Below are 15,144 nucleotides of genomic sequence, written 5' to 3' on the forward strand. Positions count from 1 at the left end.
GGGTTGGTATTGCATTTGGACCCCCTGGGGTCAAGGTCAAGGTCACCGTTACTAAAAAATAGAAAAATGGTTTCCGGACAATAACTAGAGTTAGGAATGAGATATTGTTATCAAACTTTGCGTATAGCAAGCTTATATGAAGACCTGGGTTGGTATTGCATTTGGACTCCCTGGGGTCAAGGTCAAGGTCATGGTTACTAAAAATAGAAAAATGGTTTCCGGACAATAACTTGAGTTAGGAATGAGATATTGTAATCAAACTTGGTGTATAGCAAGCTTATATGAAGACCTAGGTTGGTATTGTATTTGGACCCCCTGGGGTCAAGGTCAAGGTCACCGTTACTAAAAATAGAAAAATGGTTTCCGGACAATAACTAGAGTTAGGAATGAGATATTGTTAACAAACTTTGCGTATAGCAAGCTTATATGAAGACCTGGGTTGGTATTGCATTTTGACCCCCTGGGGTCAAGGTCAAGGTCATGGTTACTAAAAATAGAAAAATGGTTTCCGGACAATAACTTGAGTTAGGAATGAGATATTGTAATCAAACTTGGTGTATAGCAAGCTTATATGAAGACCTAGGTTGGTATTGTATTTGGACCCCTGGGGTCAAGGTCAAGGTCACCGTTACTAAAAATAGAAAAATGGTTTCCGGACAATAACTAGAGTTAAGAATGAGATATTGTTATCAAACTTGGTGTATAGCAAGCTTATATGAAGACCTGGGTTGGTATTGTTTTTGGACCCCCTGGGGTCAAGGTCAAGGTCACCGTTACTAAAAATAGAAAAATGGTTTCCGGACAATAACTAGAGTTAGGAATGAGATATTGTTATCAAACTTTGTGAATAGCAAGCTTATTTGGAGACCCCAGTTGGGATTACAGTTAATTGAAATATTTCTTTGTACACAGTTGATAGTTTGTGTTGAAATTTTTCTTCAGACTACTTATTTTTCAAAAAGTTGCTGGTGGGGGTATTAATCACCTTCAGTGATAGGTCTAGTTAGCAATTATTAATGGAAAAACAACACGACAAAAATCAGTGCAAAGTCAATAGCAAGAATACCTGAAGATCTTTTTCGATGACATTTCTGCTGCATTCCAAACCATATCTCCCAAGATACTTGCAAACCAACGAAAACTCCGAGGACAATATTTGCGAACCGTTTCTGTGGACTGGGTATCATATCAATGTTAAAGGCAAAGAAAAATGTCACGACTGAAATAATAAATAACAGACGATGTAGAGAGAGGAGGTCTAAGACACACAGTGTAGTGTAATCTCTAAACATCAATGACCTTTTTACAACAGAATCGTATCTACCAAAATTAAAATTAATCGCAATACTTAAAATCTCAAGAGGGATACCTCTTTTAGCAGCAACACACATATTTGCGGAAAATTGCCTCCAAAAGGGTGTTGCTTTTCAGAGGATGAACCATTTTCTCCTGTAGGCATACCAAGGACGTACCTTACATCGAGGATGTAGTTGATTTATTGTTGACAACGTCAATGATAGCGATAAAATCCTTTCTTAAATCGGCCCAGGTTGAAACCAACCAATAGAACAGTTACTAATTATCAGCTATTTTCATGATGTTTGAATATAACAGAGAAAAGATAAAATCGTTCTGTATTACAAAATTGGGTATATATGATATCATACTTTGTTTTCAAATAAAGATAGTTACAACTGTCTACCTGTTTATCTTACCTGCTACTATTATCGTGCTTTTTCCTAAAAACCAGTGACCCCAGTTGAAACTATTTCTGAATTTAGAGGTAGGTTTTGGTCGAAGTATACCAACAATGACTTGTAGAGTTGATGCAGACATCACTGTAATACCTAGGTAGCTGTGTATAACAGCAAACTGAAAAAACACATATTTATTAGCAAATATTATACCTCATTTGCATACGCCCTTCTATATTTAATATGACGTCACCCGGTCCATAAACCGCATACAGACCGGGGGCGGTCCATAATTCTAATATGGACTGGTTGACGTCATATTAAATCTTAAAGTTCGTTTTCTGCCTGTTTAATTTGATTTTAAAAAATTGAATAACAAAAGAAGAGCATGATTTTTTTCTGTATCGCTTTAAAAATATAATAATAATTCCGACTAGGGTTTGAAATATTTCACACACTGAACAAATAAATTATTATTTGAAAGTAAATTATAGTAACAATGTCAGCAACAAAAGGGGTGAAATGATTTAGATTCGGTATAATATAACAAATAAAACATGGCCTTTCGGGCAAAATGCAAGTTTACGGACTTGTTGGTCAGACCTCGGAAGGTATATGTCCCTCAGCTGCGCTTCGGGCCATATACCTTCCTCAGTCTGACCAACCAGTCCGTAAACTTGCATTTTTCTCTCAAGGCCATGTTTTATTTGTTAAGTATATACCTCCCAATAATATACACATATACATATAATATATACTTACTGTGCCTATATATTGCACGCCAACAAAATAGAGCAAACAATACCCTATTTTTGTACTTTTTTGTACTAAAATTCTTCCGTATTTGATCACATTTGAAAAAATTATTCATTATTCCTTTGCTATCAGTAAAATGGAAAATGCATATTTATAAAATGTATCTTCTTTTACCTCTGTCATCTGACCGACCTCCACGAAGATTAGGATGAAGCTTGCTGCTGTTAACAACCACGTGACTACCGCCAATGATCTATGAATCTGAAATAGCAATTCGATGTTAGATGATCCGATCATCGCAGCAAATATTTTACATATGTACACTGAATGGAAGCTTGTTTTGAAATATCGAACTGCGATATAACTAATGACAAACTTGTATGATAAACAAAAAGAGATGGAGATTCAATTCAAAAGAAAGTAAACATACGAGTATGTATACCCACGAAAGAACGTCAGAGTAAAATAATAAAATTGATAAAAATAAGTGCTAAATATAAATTATCAACGGACCTATAGAGTCAGCTTATAACAATGACAGGAATGCTTAGAAAGAAAAAAATAGTTTTGAGCACATTGAATTCAAAATATACATTTCTAAACTAATTTACCTGAAACCATAATTTGCTTCCCCAAATGGATTTATTATGAAAGCCGTTTTTGAAATGTGTTGCAATGACTGCCGCTAAACACACTAACAACATCCATGCTATTAACATTAAAGCACCTATAAAATATATAGATAGCAGATATATATTAGAAGCATCAAAGCAAACTAATAACCAATTATAGCAAAAGTGTTAAAAATTAAGGTAAGGACTTGTCGTTGAATTATTACATCACTTTGCTTATGTCACTTCTTACTCCACAAACACCAAAGTGCTAGCCTTATGGAATATGAAAAAAGATTTTTCGAACGATACGAAATGTGCAATTAAAATCAACTACAATAATTTTTAAATCGTCAAAATTGAGAACGACAAACACTGATTGTCAGCCATAGAACAGCTATGTGTATGTAGAACATTTAAGATATTGTTTGGGTTTGGTACACAGTTAACTTGTGAAAGCAAATAAATTATCACCAAGAATGTTTATAATTTATAAGATAACATGAATAACGACGAAATAAATGTACAAATTGATGTATACATACCGTGAATTTGTTTCTTTATAGGTAATGATGATCCTCGTACAATGTTGTAAGTTTGGAGACTGACTTTTGTAGCCGTTATAACAGGTAGCTCTGTGTGTTTCTTAGCGATAGCAGTATCTTCAAAATGAGAAATATATTATTATTTATATTGTTCTAGTAACATTATTTAATTTTACAGTGGGTAAACAGAATAACAGCATCATTTTTGCAAGTATATACAATTCATTATGTATGTTTTATTGCACATAGAGTACAAATATATGGTACTTCTGATTTTTGTATGATTTATTGCATGCTTAGTAAATTCAACTTGTTTTCATTTCTTTCGGGCAAAGAAACCACTGTGAACTCGTTGTATTGCTCAAAGAAAATTATTGACCGCAAAATGGCAAATATAGAATGATATAATCGTATTTTCTTGGTCCGTACAATAGTATGCATGCGTAGAACGGATTTGCTTCAAACTTGTAAACGAACGGGAAGTAAGTTTGTACATGCTAGTTTTTATAGCCAGTTTGTTTCCTTTGTAACAGTCAGTTCACATAAAACATAGTAAAAGATATAAGATATAAAAATTAAAAATATTTTTGATAACTATTACTGTTTAGAAAGAAAAGGTGATTCTATATTGCAGGGCATGCTTAACTAATTGTGCTCCATCTTCTAACAAGCTTTGTTAAAGGGAAACAACACTTTAATCATGAATACAGAACAAGAATGTTTACAGTTATTGATGAAGAAATGGGAATACCGTCATAAATCTGGCCCCATGCAAGCATAAGATAATAATTCTTCAAAAAGTCAAAATATCGCGTTGATGTATGGCCCTCTCCGATGTAGACAAACATAGACAATGGACGTTTAAATCTACAGTATAGTCTACCATCTTTGTATGTCCCTTGTATATCATAAAGGTCACGCTGAAAAATCCAAAGAATATCCGTTATTCTTAAAAAATACGAATATACTGTAGATCGGAGAATTGTGGCGATATTTTTATTTTCGCAAATTCAAGAAATAAGTGCTTATTGATTTCTGTAAAATGTTTCAGAAATTGAAACACATTTAAATGACTTTCTGTTGATTTTTTATTTTGATAATTGCTATTGTACACTGAGCAAAATTTTACTATTCGGAAACCTGACTTATTGTTCATAAAACATAAAGTGAATTGTGAATTTATGCTTCTATTTTGAATGTGTTATTAAATTTTAATATAAGTAAGTTACACTTAGTTGACGTTCATAAAACAACTCGTGGTTCAGTCCACGTTGAATCTGATGCTTGGTCTCATCTGTTGAACATAAAATTGCTTCATCGTCACCCTGAAAAATGAATAAATAAATGGAATTAATTAATTTGTGCCATTAAATTCTAATTAAAAACGGAATACAGCAAAATATTACCTTCAATATTTTGACAGAACTAAAAAAGTGAAAGGAATTAATTCCCTTTTTAACACTTAATTGCCTAAATTATTTTCGTTCTCAAACAATAGACATTGGTATGATTAAATAAGTTTGAACTAGTTTTGGTTAAAGCTGACAATGTGATTCACTCAAATTCACCAACACATTAGCGTTCCTAGATATTGTTCGAAAAACCTTTGGATTTATTGGAATTGCCGACACAATTTTTAAAAAAGTCGTATGAAGAACAACACAAACCGATACTGAATTTTCTTTCTTACCATATGAACATCTTCAGAAAATCCGACAGATACGTAGCCTCTCTGGGAACCAAACATTTCAAACTCCACCGAGTCATTTGTTGTCTTAAATGTAACTGCGGCATAACAGTCATGACCCGAGCACGTTCGTGGATACAAGAAACATCCTTTACTGTCCCCGCACGCCGACCAGTCAATTATCTCAAATGTTGGTGACAGCTGTTAAAGTAACATTTGTACAATTTACAATTTGTTAAGCTACATAAAGTAGATTTACGTGCATCTCATATCATAAAATTAAATTTTGATTATTTGTAACACATATTACATGCATTTTAACAAAATTGTTCAATGTTAATGTAATAAAGAGAAAACAAAACATTAACAAATCTCATCATTTCAAAGCAATGAAAAGATTCGCAAGATAACTGAAAAATCACGAGTAAATAAAACGTAGTATGATGTAATCTTATTATGCAGTATTCAACTGTTACTAGTTAACTGTTACTAGTTAACTGTTACTAGTTAACTGTTACTAATAAATATGGGGCGTCCGTGGCCGAGTGGTTAACGTCGTTGACTTCAAACCACTTGCCCCTCACCGCTGTGGGTTCGAATCCCGACAGGGACTTTGGATTCTTTCATGTGAGGAAGCTATCCAGCTAGCTTAATGAACGTCGGTGGTTCTACTCAGGTGCCCGTTCGTGCCTGAAATAATGCACGGAAGGGCACCTGAGGTCTTCCTCCACCAGTAAAGCTGGAACGTCGCGATATGACCTAAACTGTGTCGATGTGACGTAAAACCCAAAACAAAACAAACAAAAAATACTAATAAATATTTTGAATTTGAATATTAAAAAGTGTCCAAAAATAAAATAAATACTTATAACATTGTTTTTATTGCATTTTCAAGTAACTACAAACACACATGTAGACTACTCAATCACCTTGTTAATTGACGGTGGTATTATTGGCACACTGGTTCGCAGTTCAACAGTCTCCTTTATCCAGAATGTTGTTAAATCCTTGAGAATTGTCATCCTAAAAAATAAAATAAGAGTGTCATGATGGTCCTGAATGGCTCATCAGAAAAAAGTAGTGATGTGTATGTTCCGTATCTTAAAAAAATACTTGACAAATATATTATATGCAGCCTTTGAAATCTTTCAAAAAGCTACTTGAGAGATGACAAAAAGAAAGCACTGACAACATAAATACAGTGTAACTGTTCAAGTGTACTTTCTACAAAGTTTAGCCGGAACTGTGCTATATTCCTGGATGCAAACATAGATAGAGTTAGATGATTTTCATATACCAGTGATTAATCTTAACATAACTTGTGACATTGTGCTACAAAAATGAGACAGTTTTATACTTTCCGTCATAAAATAGTTCAACAAAGAAAATATGACACTTTCATCTCTTTATCTGTTTTTAACATCAGTAAGGATTGAGTAGAAAGAAAAAAACATTAGAAAAAAAATATAATATTGCATCTTTACACCGTTGATTTTCATGGATCATAAAATTTTATTTTCGGTATTAAAATTTCGTTGTACTTCTGTCACCTTTGACATGTCCTTTATGGTCTTGTATAAGCAAATATTTGTTATATAACAATTTTGCGACATAGGTCATATATGTTGGCAACCAGTAAAAACAACAAATTTTGTACAGTTACACTGTCGATTATGTCTGGTACATCAATGCTGAAAATCTACTATATCGTTAACAGCACCAAACCCAGACAAAAAAACAACAAAGAAATGAGCCGCGTCATGACAAAACCAACATAATGGGTTTGCGACCAGCATGGATCCAGACCAGCCTGCGCATCCGCGCAGTCTGATCAGGACCCATGCTGTTCGCTTACGAACCGTATAACAAGTAGAAAAACTGACAGCGAACAGCATGGATCCTGATCAGACTGCGCGGATGCGCAGGCTGGTCTGGATCCATGCTGGTCGCAAACACATTATGTTGGTTTTGTCATGACACAGCTCAAATAACAATCAACGTACTAACATTTGAGTAAATGCATGTGTTATTTTTCGAAATCCAACGTATCTTTGAAATCTTTGTTTTTACGAATTTCTATACGAACCTATAAGCAATTCCAGAAAAAAAAACAGATGCTTACTCAATCTCAATATTTCCAACTGATATATTTGGCGCCGCCCATTTCAGCTCCAGTGACGTAACCGGAAGTGTATTCTTGTGTCCAATCATATTCTGTAATGATATTATTTAAAAATTTATATGATATATTGGACGTCAATGCACATTTAAATTAAAAAGAAAACAAACATTTCTAAGTAGTAAATTATATATATAACCGTTGAAAATGTTAAATGATAAGAAAGATAGAAAAGCCTCTCTTGTTTGTTTAGTTTATATTATTGCGCACACTGAGTGCTAAGAAACATGCAATATTCATATTTACAATTTTTTAAGAGAAATTTTTCATGTACTCAGCCGGTGCTAGAGGGTGTAGATGTTGCATTGAATTTAATATTGATGTCTATGAACAGGCTTATCAAATATCACGCCCATTGTTTTCTCGTTAAGGGCACATGCATTTCTTTTATTTGGGGAACATATGCCGCTTTTCATGGAATGGCATTTACGTATCACATTGAATGGTCCATGGTAACCGCCATATGAACACATCTGCGGATGATTCAAAATTCAAAATTGTAACATTTCATGATAAATGTTGAATTATGCTTAAGCCGGTGCTAGTGGGCGTGAACGGTAGATTGCACAACAGTACCGTCCATGAACAGGCTCAATCAAATCGAGTCTGCAACATTTTCAATTATGCCGTGTTGGGCTTTCTTTAGGGATTCTTTTTTTCTCTATTCTATCCAAACATTTTTAATTTTCTCATTTTGCCCTTTATTATGTTATTTGATTTAGAAACTTACATTTCTCCCTCCTAAGCAATCAAAGGATTTGATTTTATTTGTTGGCCATTCTATGAATTCACCAACTGATTGCTCGGTGTCGCCATACTTTGGACGTGCTCGAATCTGGATCCCTTTGAATGTTTGTCCGGCAGACTTTGCAGAAACATATACTGAAAAGGAGAGAAGACTGAATCCAGAAATAACATCATACATTCATAGAAGATACTTTACATAACATGTGGAGTGTACTTGTCGGTCATTTAATGAACCTTAAAAATAACTTTTTCCATGAACTATTCGTTTAACATAAACGTTACAAACAGGTTTGAAAAAAGTTTAGATTTAAAAAAAAATGTTGAAATTTGGTAGTATCACCTTGGCTACAACTGACACCTTTTTGACGAAGAAATTTCACGTGTAAAACCCAAAGTCACGTGTAAGACGCAAATTTAATGGTAACTTATTTGTTATTGTCTCTAAATAGATTGAAATTAAAGCAACATTCTGTTATATTACTTTACTTCGAAAAGAAATCTTTATAAGAAATACGTTTATTATCTTAAAATATCATATATACTCTAAATGACCGACCTGCTCCGCCTAGCAATTCTCATAAATTTCTCACATAAACGTGTATCTACGGCTCTCAAAATCTAGAATTGCAAAACAGAGGAAGAATAAAAATGAAACCATTATGAATTCAATTCAATATACTGCCATGCTTTAAAAGTAATTTTTACGCCCTGATTTGGAAATTATGTGCATTATCTTGTTTTAACTGAACGCCCCATAAAAAATGTTGTTTTTCGGAATGGGAAACCAATAGAAATATTCGAGAAATGGTATATGACAATGAACCGCTAGAATTGTTACAGCAAAAAAAAATAATTGCGTTCTTATCAATTTGTGTATATACATATACGTAATTGTTAAAATGTTAACTAGATTATAAGAGACAAAGTAAAATTTAAAATAGTATGTGCATCTTTACTCAAACCATTTTTCCTTAAGTGAGTACGTTGTAATGAAATAATGTTTTTTCTTGTGTAATATTTACATAATAAACCACATACTATTGTCATAACTGCTTGTTCTGAAACTACCAATTTATTTCAGTTATGACAATTTGTGTTCAAATACTAGTAAAAAAAATGGTTTTGAGAAATTAAAATTATATCGAATTTTGGACTTTTAAATCTTACAGTTTCATTTTGAGTACAAATACTAATGCTTTACAATTTTGTTTAATACCCTCTTTTTAAGGTTAAGGTTTCCTAGAAACCACATATATAAGTAAAACAAAATATAAATAAATGTCAATGCAAAAATAAGTTCCTATTCCTGGAAGAAGGAGAATTTTATGTCGTTTGCCTTTGGCAAGGAGTCATTTCTGGCAATGTTTGCCGCATACAATAGGTTTAGTTTATAGCTTTACTGAATATAAGTTAAACCGATAACTTAAATGAGTAAAGAAGAAACATTTATGTACGGCGTTATTTCCAAATCGAATGACGTTCAAGAGGTGGTATTGCCTCCACACGTGTTTTTACAGTTCAATGTGTGTTCTGTTTGGGATATTATTATTTGATTTAGTGTGCCCCGATTTCTTTTTTTTAAGACAAATTTTTCAGGAAGCAATGGAATATTTTGCCCTATTTTACATGGTGTTATAGCTAAGCAGTGATTTAATTGAATGTAAAAATATTATATTTATCCCCTCCCTACCCCCGAAAAAAGAAAGAAAGAACGACCCCCATACAAACCTATTAATGCACAGTGTAATAAACTTAATAGAAAAATGAAAGTTCAGATTAAAGCACCACGCCTCCAGACTCATCTTAATTTTCATGAACATTTTGAAAATGTATTTAAAACTAAAATATTGTGAAATGAACAAAAACCGTTATTAACACATTGCAATCGATACTTAAAATCCACGTTAATTACCAAAAGGAGGTTCAAATATGCAAAAATAGTCTCTACTGCGTGAGTAACGCAGTAGAAATATGCTGATAAATACTGCAAAATCAGTTATTAATTGCACATAAGATATAAAGTATCACTTGAATCTTTAATATGTTTGCTTTTCTTAAAATCTTAGTGCATTTTTCCAAAGTTTAATTTTCTTGACATAAATTGGCTCATCTGGAGGCATGCAGCTTAAACCATATATGTTCACGTGACTCAGTTTCCACAACATTAAATTGCTCAGTGCATCTGTAAAGCTAACGAATAGGACAAAAGCCTACAAATGAGTTTGTATTAAATAATTTCAATAATCTTACGTTGCACTTGATCTGAGGGTGAATACGAGGATGTATTAGCTGTGATCTGGAAAGGACACGGTTGAAGTTGACGTTGGGCACCATGCTTAGGGAACATCATCAAACATGTTGCCCAAGGAGGTCCGTTCGGATAGCATTGCACTGAAATAGAGAAGGCATTTAATTAGAATATATAGTGGAAATTATGATGTAAGTTTTGCTGTAAGAGAGAAATAAGACATCCTTGAAAAAGAGCAACATCAAACATCAGCAAAGATAACAAACTCCAATGCCAGAAAAAAACAAAGCAGAGTATATTTCACCAATAAATCGCTATTGTGCAATCGCATATGGCAACTGGCAGCATATTAGGCTTTCATAAAAAATACCTCGAAATGAGAGCATTAAATAGTTCAGCCAAAACGTGAAAATAACTTATTCATTACTTTCAATTACGCTTGTTTAATTAACTGGAAAATAATGTAAGGATCCAAGGTATATCTAAGTAACGCATTAAGTAAGCTAGCACCGGCATAGCAATGAAAATATAAATTTTGTGAATTCAATGTCACAAATGAAAGCATAAAAGGGTGGTATCTTTCATGAACTTATTCCACACAAAAAAAGATGCGAACGAGAGAAAAAAACTTATAAAAGTAAGACGACGTTCACTGACTGCAGCCCCATACACAACTCAGCCAAATCAGTAATTTCCTGATAAGGAACTGATAAAAAAATGGGTGATGACACTAGGGAAAAGTCAACCGCAATTGCAATTTTCAGTGTTTTTTTTTTTTTTTGGAGGGGGCGCCCAGTAAGGATAACCCCAGTTATTTTCCCTGTCATTAGCATGTTAACGGTCGAAGAGCATCCTCATATCAGGTTAACAATGATAGGCGCGCGATGCTTATTAACGGGACTCGGGTGGAAGGAAAACATATAATACTTCGCCCCGCGGGGTCGCGGAGCGAAAATTAACAAATTTAAGTAGTGGGGGCGCGGAGCGAAAACACGCTAATTAGCGTGGGCGTGGGGCTATTAAACTTCGCCCGCGCCCCGCTGATGCGCGTATTTTCGCTCTGCGCCACCGCAGTTTTATTTCTAAAATCTCGCTCCTCGACCCCGCGGGGCGACGTGTTATTTATTAAACCATTTTAACACTCTTATTTGCGGGGGCGCGGGGCGAAGGTTAATACAATTAGCGTGTCGTCACTCCGCGAATAACTTTATAACTTTTGTAATCATATGCAATATTAACAGTATTCTGAAAAAGTAATCCCATATGAAAGACTGCAATTAGAAAATTAAAAGATAATGGAGAAAATAAAAAAACAACAACAAATGTTTTATCTTAAACTTAATGCAAACAGCTATGGTGAAAAAGGCTATTACACTGTAGAAACTTTGTTAACTGGCCTTGGTTCCATGATTATGAACAAACAAGAGAAAGACATTTTTAAAATCGGGTCATAACCCCTCCACCACATGTGAAAGTTTGAGGGTCTGAAACCAAACATACAAATAGAACAGGTCATTGTATACTCAATTATTCCGTAACAGTTCGTTTTAACTATCAATGTATTTTATTATATACACCTGTCCTGTTTCGTGAACTCAATTCTTTTTTAACACTAAGATCTACGAAGTCGGTCGGTATCTATTTTTGTAAAAACGTGATTCATAAAATTTTGCAAAGATATATATGAAAATTAAAAAACATTATATCAGTTGAACACATCAATGATCATGTAATATATTGGACACTAATTGAACATCATAACTGAGGTTACTTGATAAGATCGGATTTTTATGTGCTTTTCGATATTTTCATATGCATGAATAAACTTATAGGATCATGAACAATATAAACAATATAGGTTTATACTTAATTTATAACTGTGTAAATTCTTAAATAAAGTAAGTTCTTGTTCTCTAAAAATGTAATGATAACAAACGCGGTGTAAAATATTTTGTTTTATACATAAATAATTATCAGAGCAATTTGAAAAGAAAGTTAAAGACCAAATTTTACATTTCATTTTTGAACTCTCCTTAAAGTGACATTATGCCCATTAAAGTACAAATAAAATAATGTGTGAACGGTAAAAATCAAAATCGTTCAGAATGAATGGGTTATGTTCATTTCGTAAAAAGGGAGTCAATCTTTTTATAATAAAGGTTGTTTTTTTATATTGTATCAGTATCATTCATTATAACTGTCAATCTTTTGAAATATATTACTAATTCAGCTGAACATGACAGCGACAAAATGAGCATAATGTCATTTTAAAATTTATATTAAAATGGCAAGAAAAATCAAATTCATTTTAGAACGGCTAATGAACGGCTCAGATTTCAGTTTGTATTTTAAAATGACCAATGGGAATTCTTCTTATCTTCTGTTCTTCTCTGTAAATTTCACAGGAAGTCAAACTGATTTTAGACGACCTTTGGTCGAAAAAAGAACACGTTGTACATCATGAAATGAGAAATATTGAAAATTTCTAAACAAAACTTGCTCTATACACATGTAACCAAGTTCTAGTACAACATTTGGTTAACTCAAGTACAAATGTAGTTTTGACTACATTTCTAACATCATATTTGGATAATTTGATGCAAACAAATATATCAACTTAGGTTCATTATTGTCAAAGTATGATTTCATTATAGTTTTTCCATAATGTCAATGCCAGAATATTGAGTTTGAACTGTGCATTTTTATCCATTGTTTATCAATTTATATATTAATTTGTATATTTATTTAATAAATTGTTTTCATTATAATTATGTAAAAATTAAGAAATTGACGGCACATCTTAAATTCACTTACATTAACAACATTCTTCAATTTTAATTACTTATTGCGATTATACTGTCGCACATTAAAATAATCTAGAAGTCAATCATTTGAAAATATATGCTTCAGGTATTTCTGATGATATAACAGTACATGATGCAGTCATTTTGCACGTTCACCTAATATGGGTTACTCACACAGAAAAATAGAATTGACAAAGAATAACTATTACACAATTTATTAACTATACTTTTTGATAAATGTATGAACATACTTCTTACGTATGGAAGGTATTATCCGCCACTCTAATTAATATGAATACATTGTAATTAATATGAAGACATTCTTATTATTTTGAAGACAAAGAATAACTGGTAAAAATGTAAAAAATAATAACCGCTCCTTGACCGGTGTTTACAATTATGATACTACGAAAACTTATCCGATCATGTTGAGGTTAATGACTACCAAATATTTCCCGTATAGTTAAAAGACCAAGTTTGAGGCAAAATATCTCACAATCAGCCGCATACAGTATGCCACATGCATACCTTTTCTGAAAGATCTTCAAAAATGAGTTGATTTAAAAAGAATAAAAATGATATGTTGCGCATTATGCGAGAGAGAACATGTTCGTTGTTGTTGTATATAGAGCTAGTAACAGCTTTTTCAAGGCAGGGTATCACGATGTATGATCGGACCTTTTCCATGAGGTGATTTTTACGTCCACACCGAAAGGGATCAGTTAGTTTTAAACAGCGACCTCTGTCGTAAAAAAATTGGTTCCCCGCTTCCTTTTTTTATTTGTTTGGGTCGTCAGACCAAACAAATAATGGTAGCGAAATTTCAGACCCTGATGTTCTTATTTGCAATTTCCGAAAGTAGTCCAAACTCCTCGAAGCGGTTACTTCCCTTCATATGTACATTAACGCCGAAAAATTAAGGGGATATCACTGCGTAAAGATTGTCAAATGACAGGCGCATTAATTTTTGTAACTAAAAAAATAGTTCCCAATTGGTCGAAGATTTCTAATATTGTGTTTTTCTTATAGATATACATGCTTATATTCAGCTCCATGATTATTTACTTCAGCGTTAAACAACATATTTACCGTGAACAAAATTAATAAGGGTTACAAACTCTTAATTTAGAATAATATGGTATTCTTTGTGGCTGATATCATATAACTCCCCGTGGTCGAGGGGTTTACCGCTTTGGAAGCGAGAGGTCTGGAGTTCAAACCCCAATCGTGTTTTTTTCTTCTTTTTTTTCTATATATATTTTATTATTATAATTGTTTCAGCCAAATAAACATTGAATTGAATATCAGTGTTGCAATTAGTCTTAAAGCCAATTTACTATAGCTATAAAACTGGAAACAGCATTGTTGACACTATACAAACTATTTGGTTTATAATCTCACAACCTTCACCTTTCTGACATTCTGAGACCCAAACAAATTCAGCGCCTTCTGTGCTTCGATTTGATAACGTCAACATTGTTATGAAAACGATTTTGTTTTAATGAGTCAATGTTAAATAGCATTTTATACTGCGAATGATATTTCGATTGTTTTGATTAAATGTTGAACATTTTATTACAAATGAATAATTCGGTAGCGTCCATACACTGAATACCTAATCTTGATTTTAATGTGTGATTTTGAATTAAAATGTATCAAATATATTTTAAGGGAAATCATACCAATTTTTAGAATGAAACAAGAAAAACTTGTATAAAAATAAAGTTAACGTATAACAAAGATATATTTCAAAATACCTTTATAATTATAAAGATACAAAATACACTAAGTCTTGAAAATAACCAAAATCTAACATCAAATTCACTATCGGAAATTGGAATGTCATAAAGCATAATAGGTGAACTGGCGGATA

The 15,144-nt window shown here is 32.9% G+C and overlaps 1 protein-coding gene across 2 annotated transcripts in view; it reads right to left on the minus strand.

The window, feature by feature from the left end:
• LOC132760013 (putative ferric-chelate reductase 1) overlaps positions 1-15,144 on the minus strand; it is a 32,695-nt gene that overhangs the window by 1,342 nt on the left and 16,209 nt on the right. For both annotated transcript variants that reach the window (XM_060751899.1, XM_060751900.1), the window contains exons 2-13: positions 10,470-10,610; positions 8,203-8,354; positions 7,416-7,507; positions 6,223-6,316; positions 5,297-5,494; positions 4,836-4,931; positions 4,358-4,526; positions 3,607-3,723; positions 3,062-3,177; positions 2,625-2,711; positions 1,716-1,872; positions 1,067-1,219 (exon numbers count right to left, since the gene is read on the minus strand). In XM_060751899.1, the coding sequence (XP_060607882.1) occupies positions 1,067-1,219; positions 1,716-1,872; positions 2,625-2,711; positions 3,062-3,177; positions 3,607-3,723; positions 4,358-4,526; positions 4,836-4,931; positions 5,297-5,494; positions 6,223-6,316; positions 7,416-7,507; positions 8,203-8,354; positions 10,470-10,610 (1,572 nt within the window). The remainder of the gene's footprint in view (positions 1-1,066; positions 1,220-1,715; positions 1,873-2,624; positions 2,712-3,061; positions 3,178-3,606; positions 3,724-4,357; positions 4,527-4,835; positions 4,932-5,296; positions 5,495-6,222; positions 6,317-7,415; positions 7,508-8,202; positions 8,355-10,469; positions 10,611-15,144) is intronic.

The sequence above is a fragment of the Ruditapes philippinarum genome, unplaced genomic scaffold, assembly GCF_026571515.1.
Source record: "Ruditapes philippinarum isolate M1 unplaced genomic scaffold, ASM2657151v2 ctg1859_1_1_1_1, whole genome shotgun sequence".
NCBI lineage: Eukaryota > Metazoa > Mollusca > Bivalvia > Venerida > Veneridae > Ruditapes > Ruditapes philippinarum.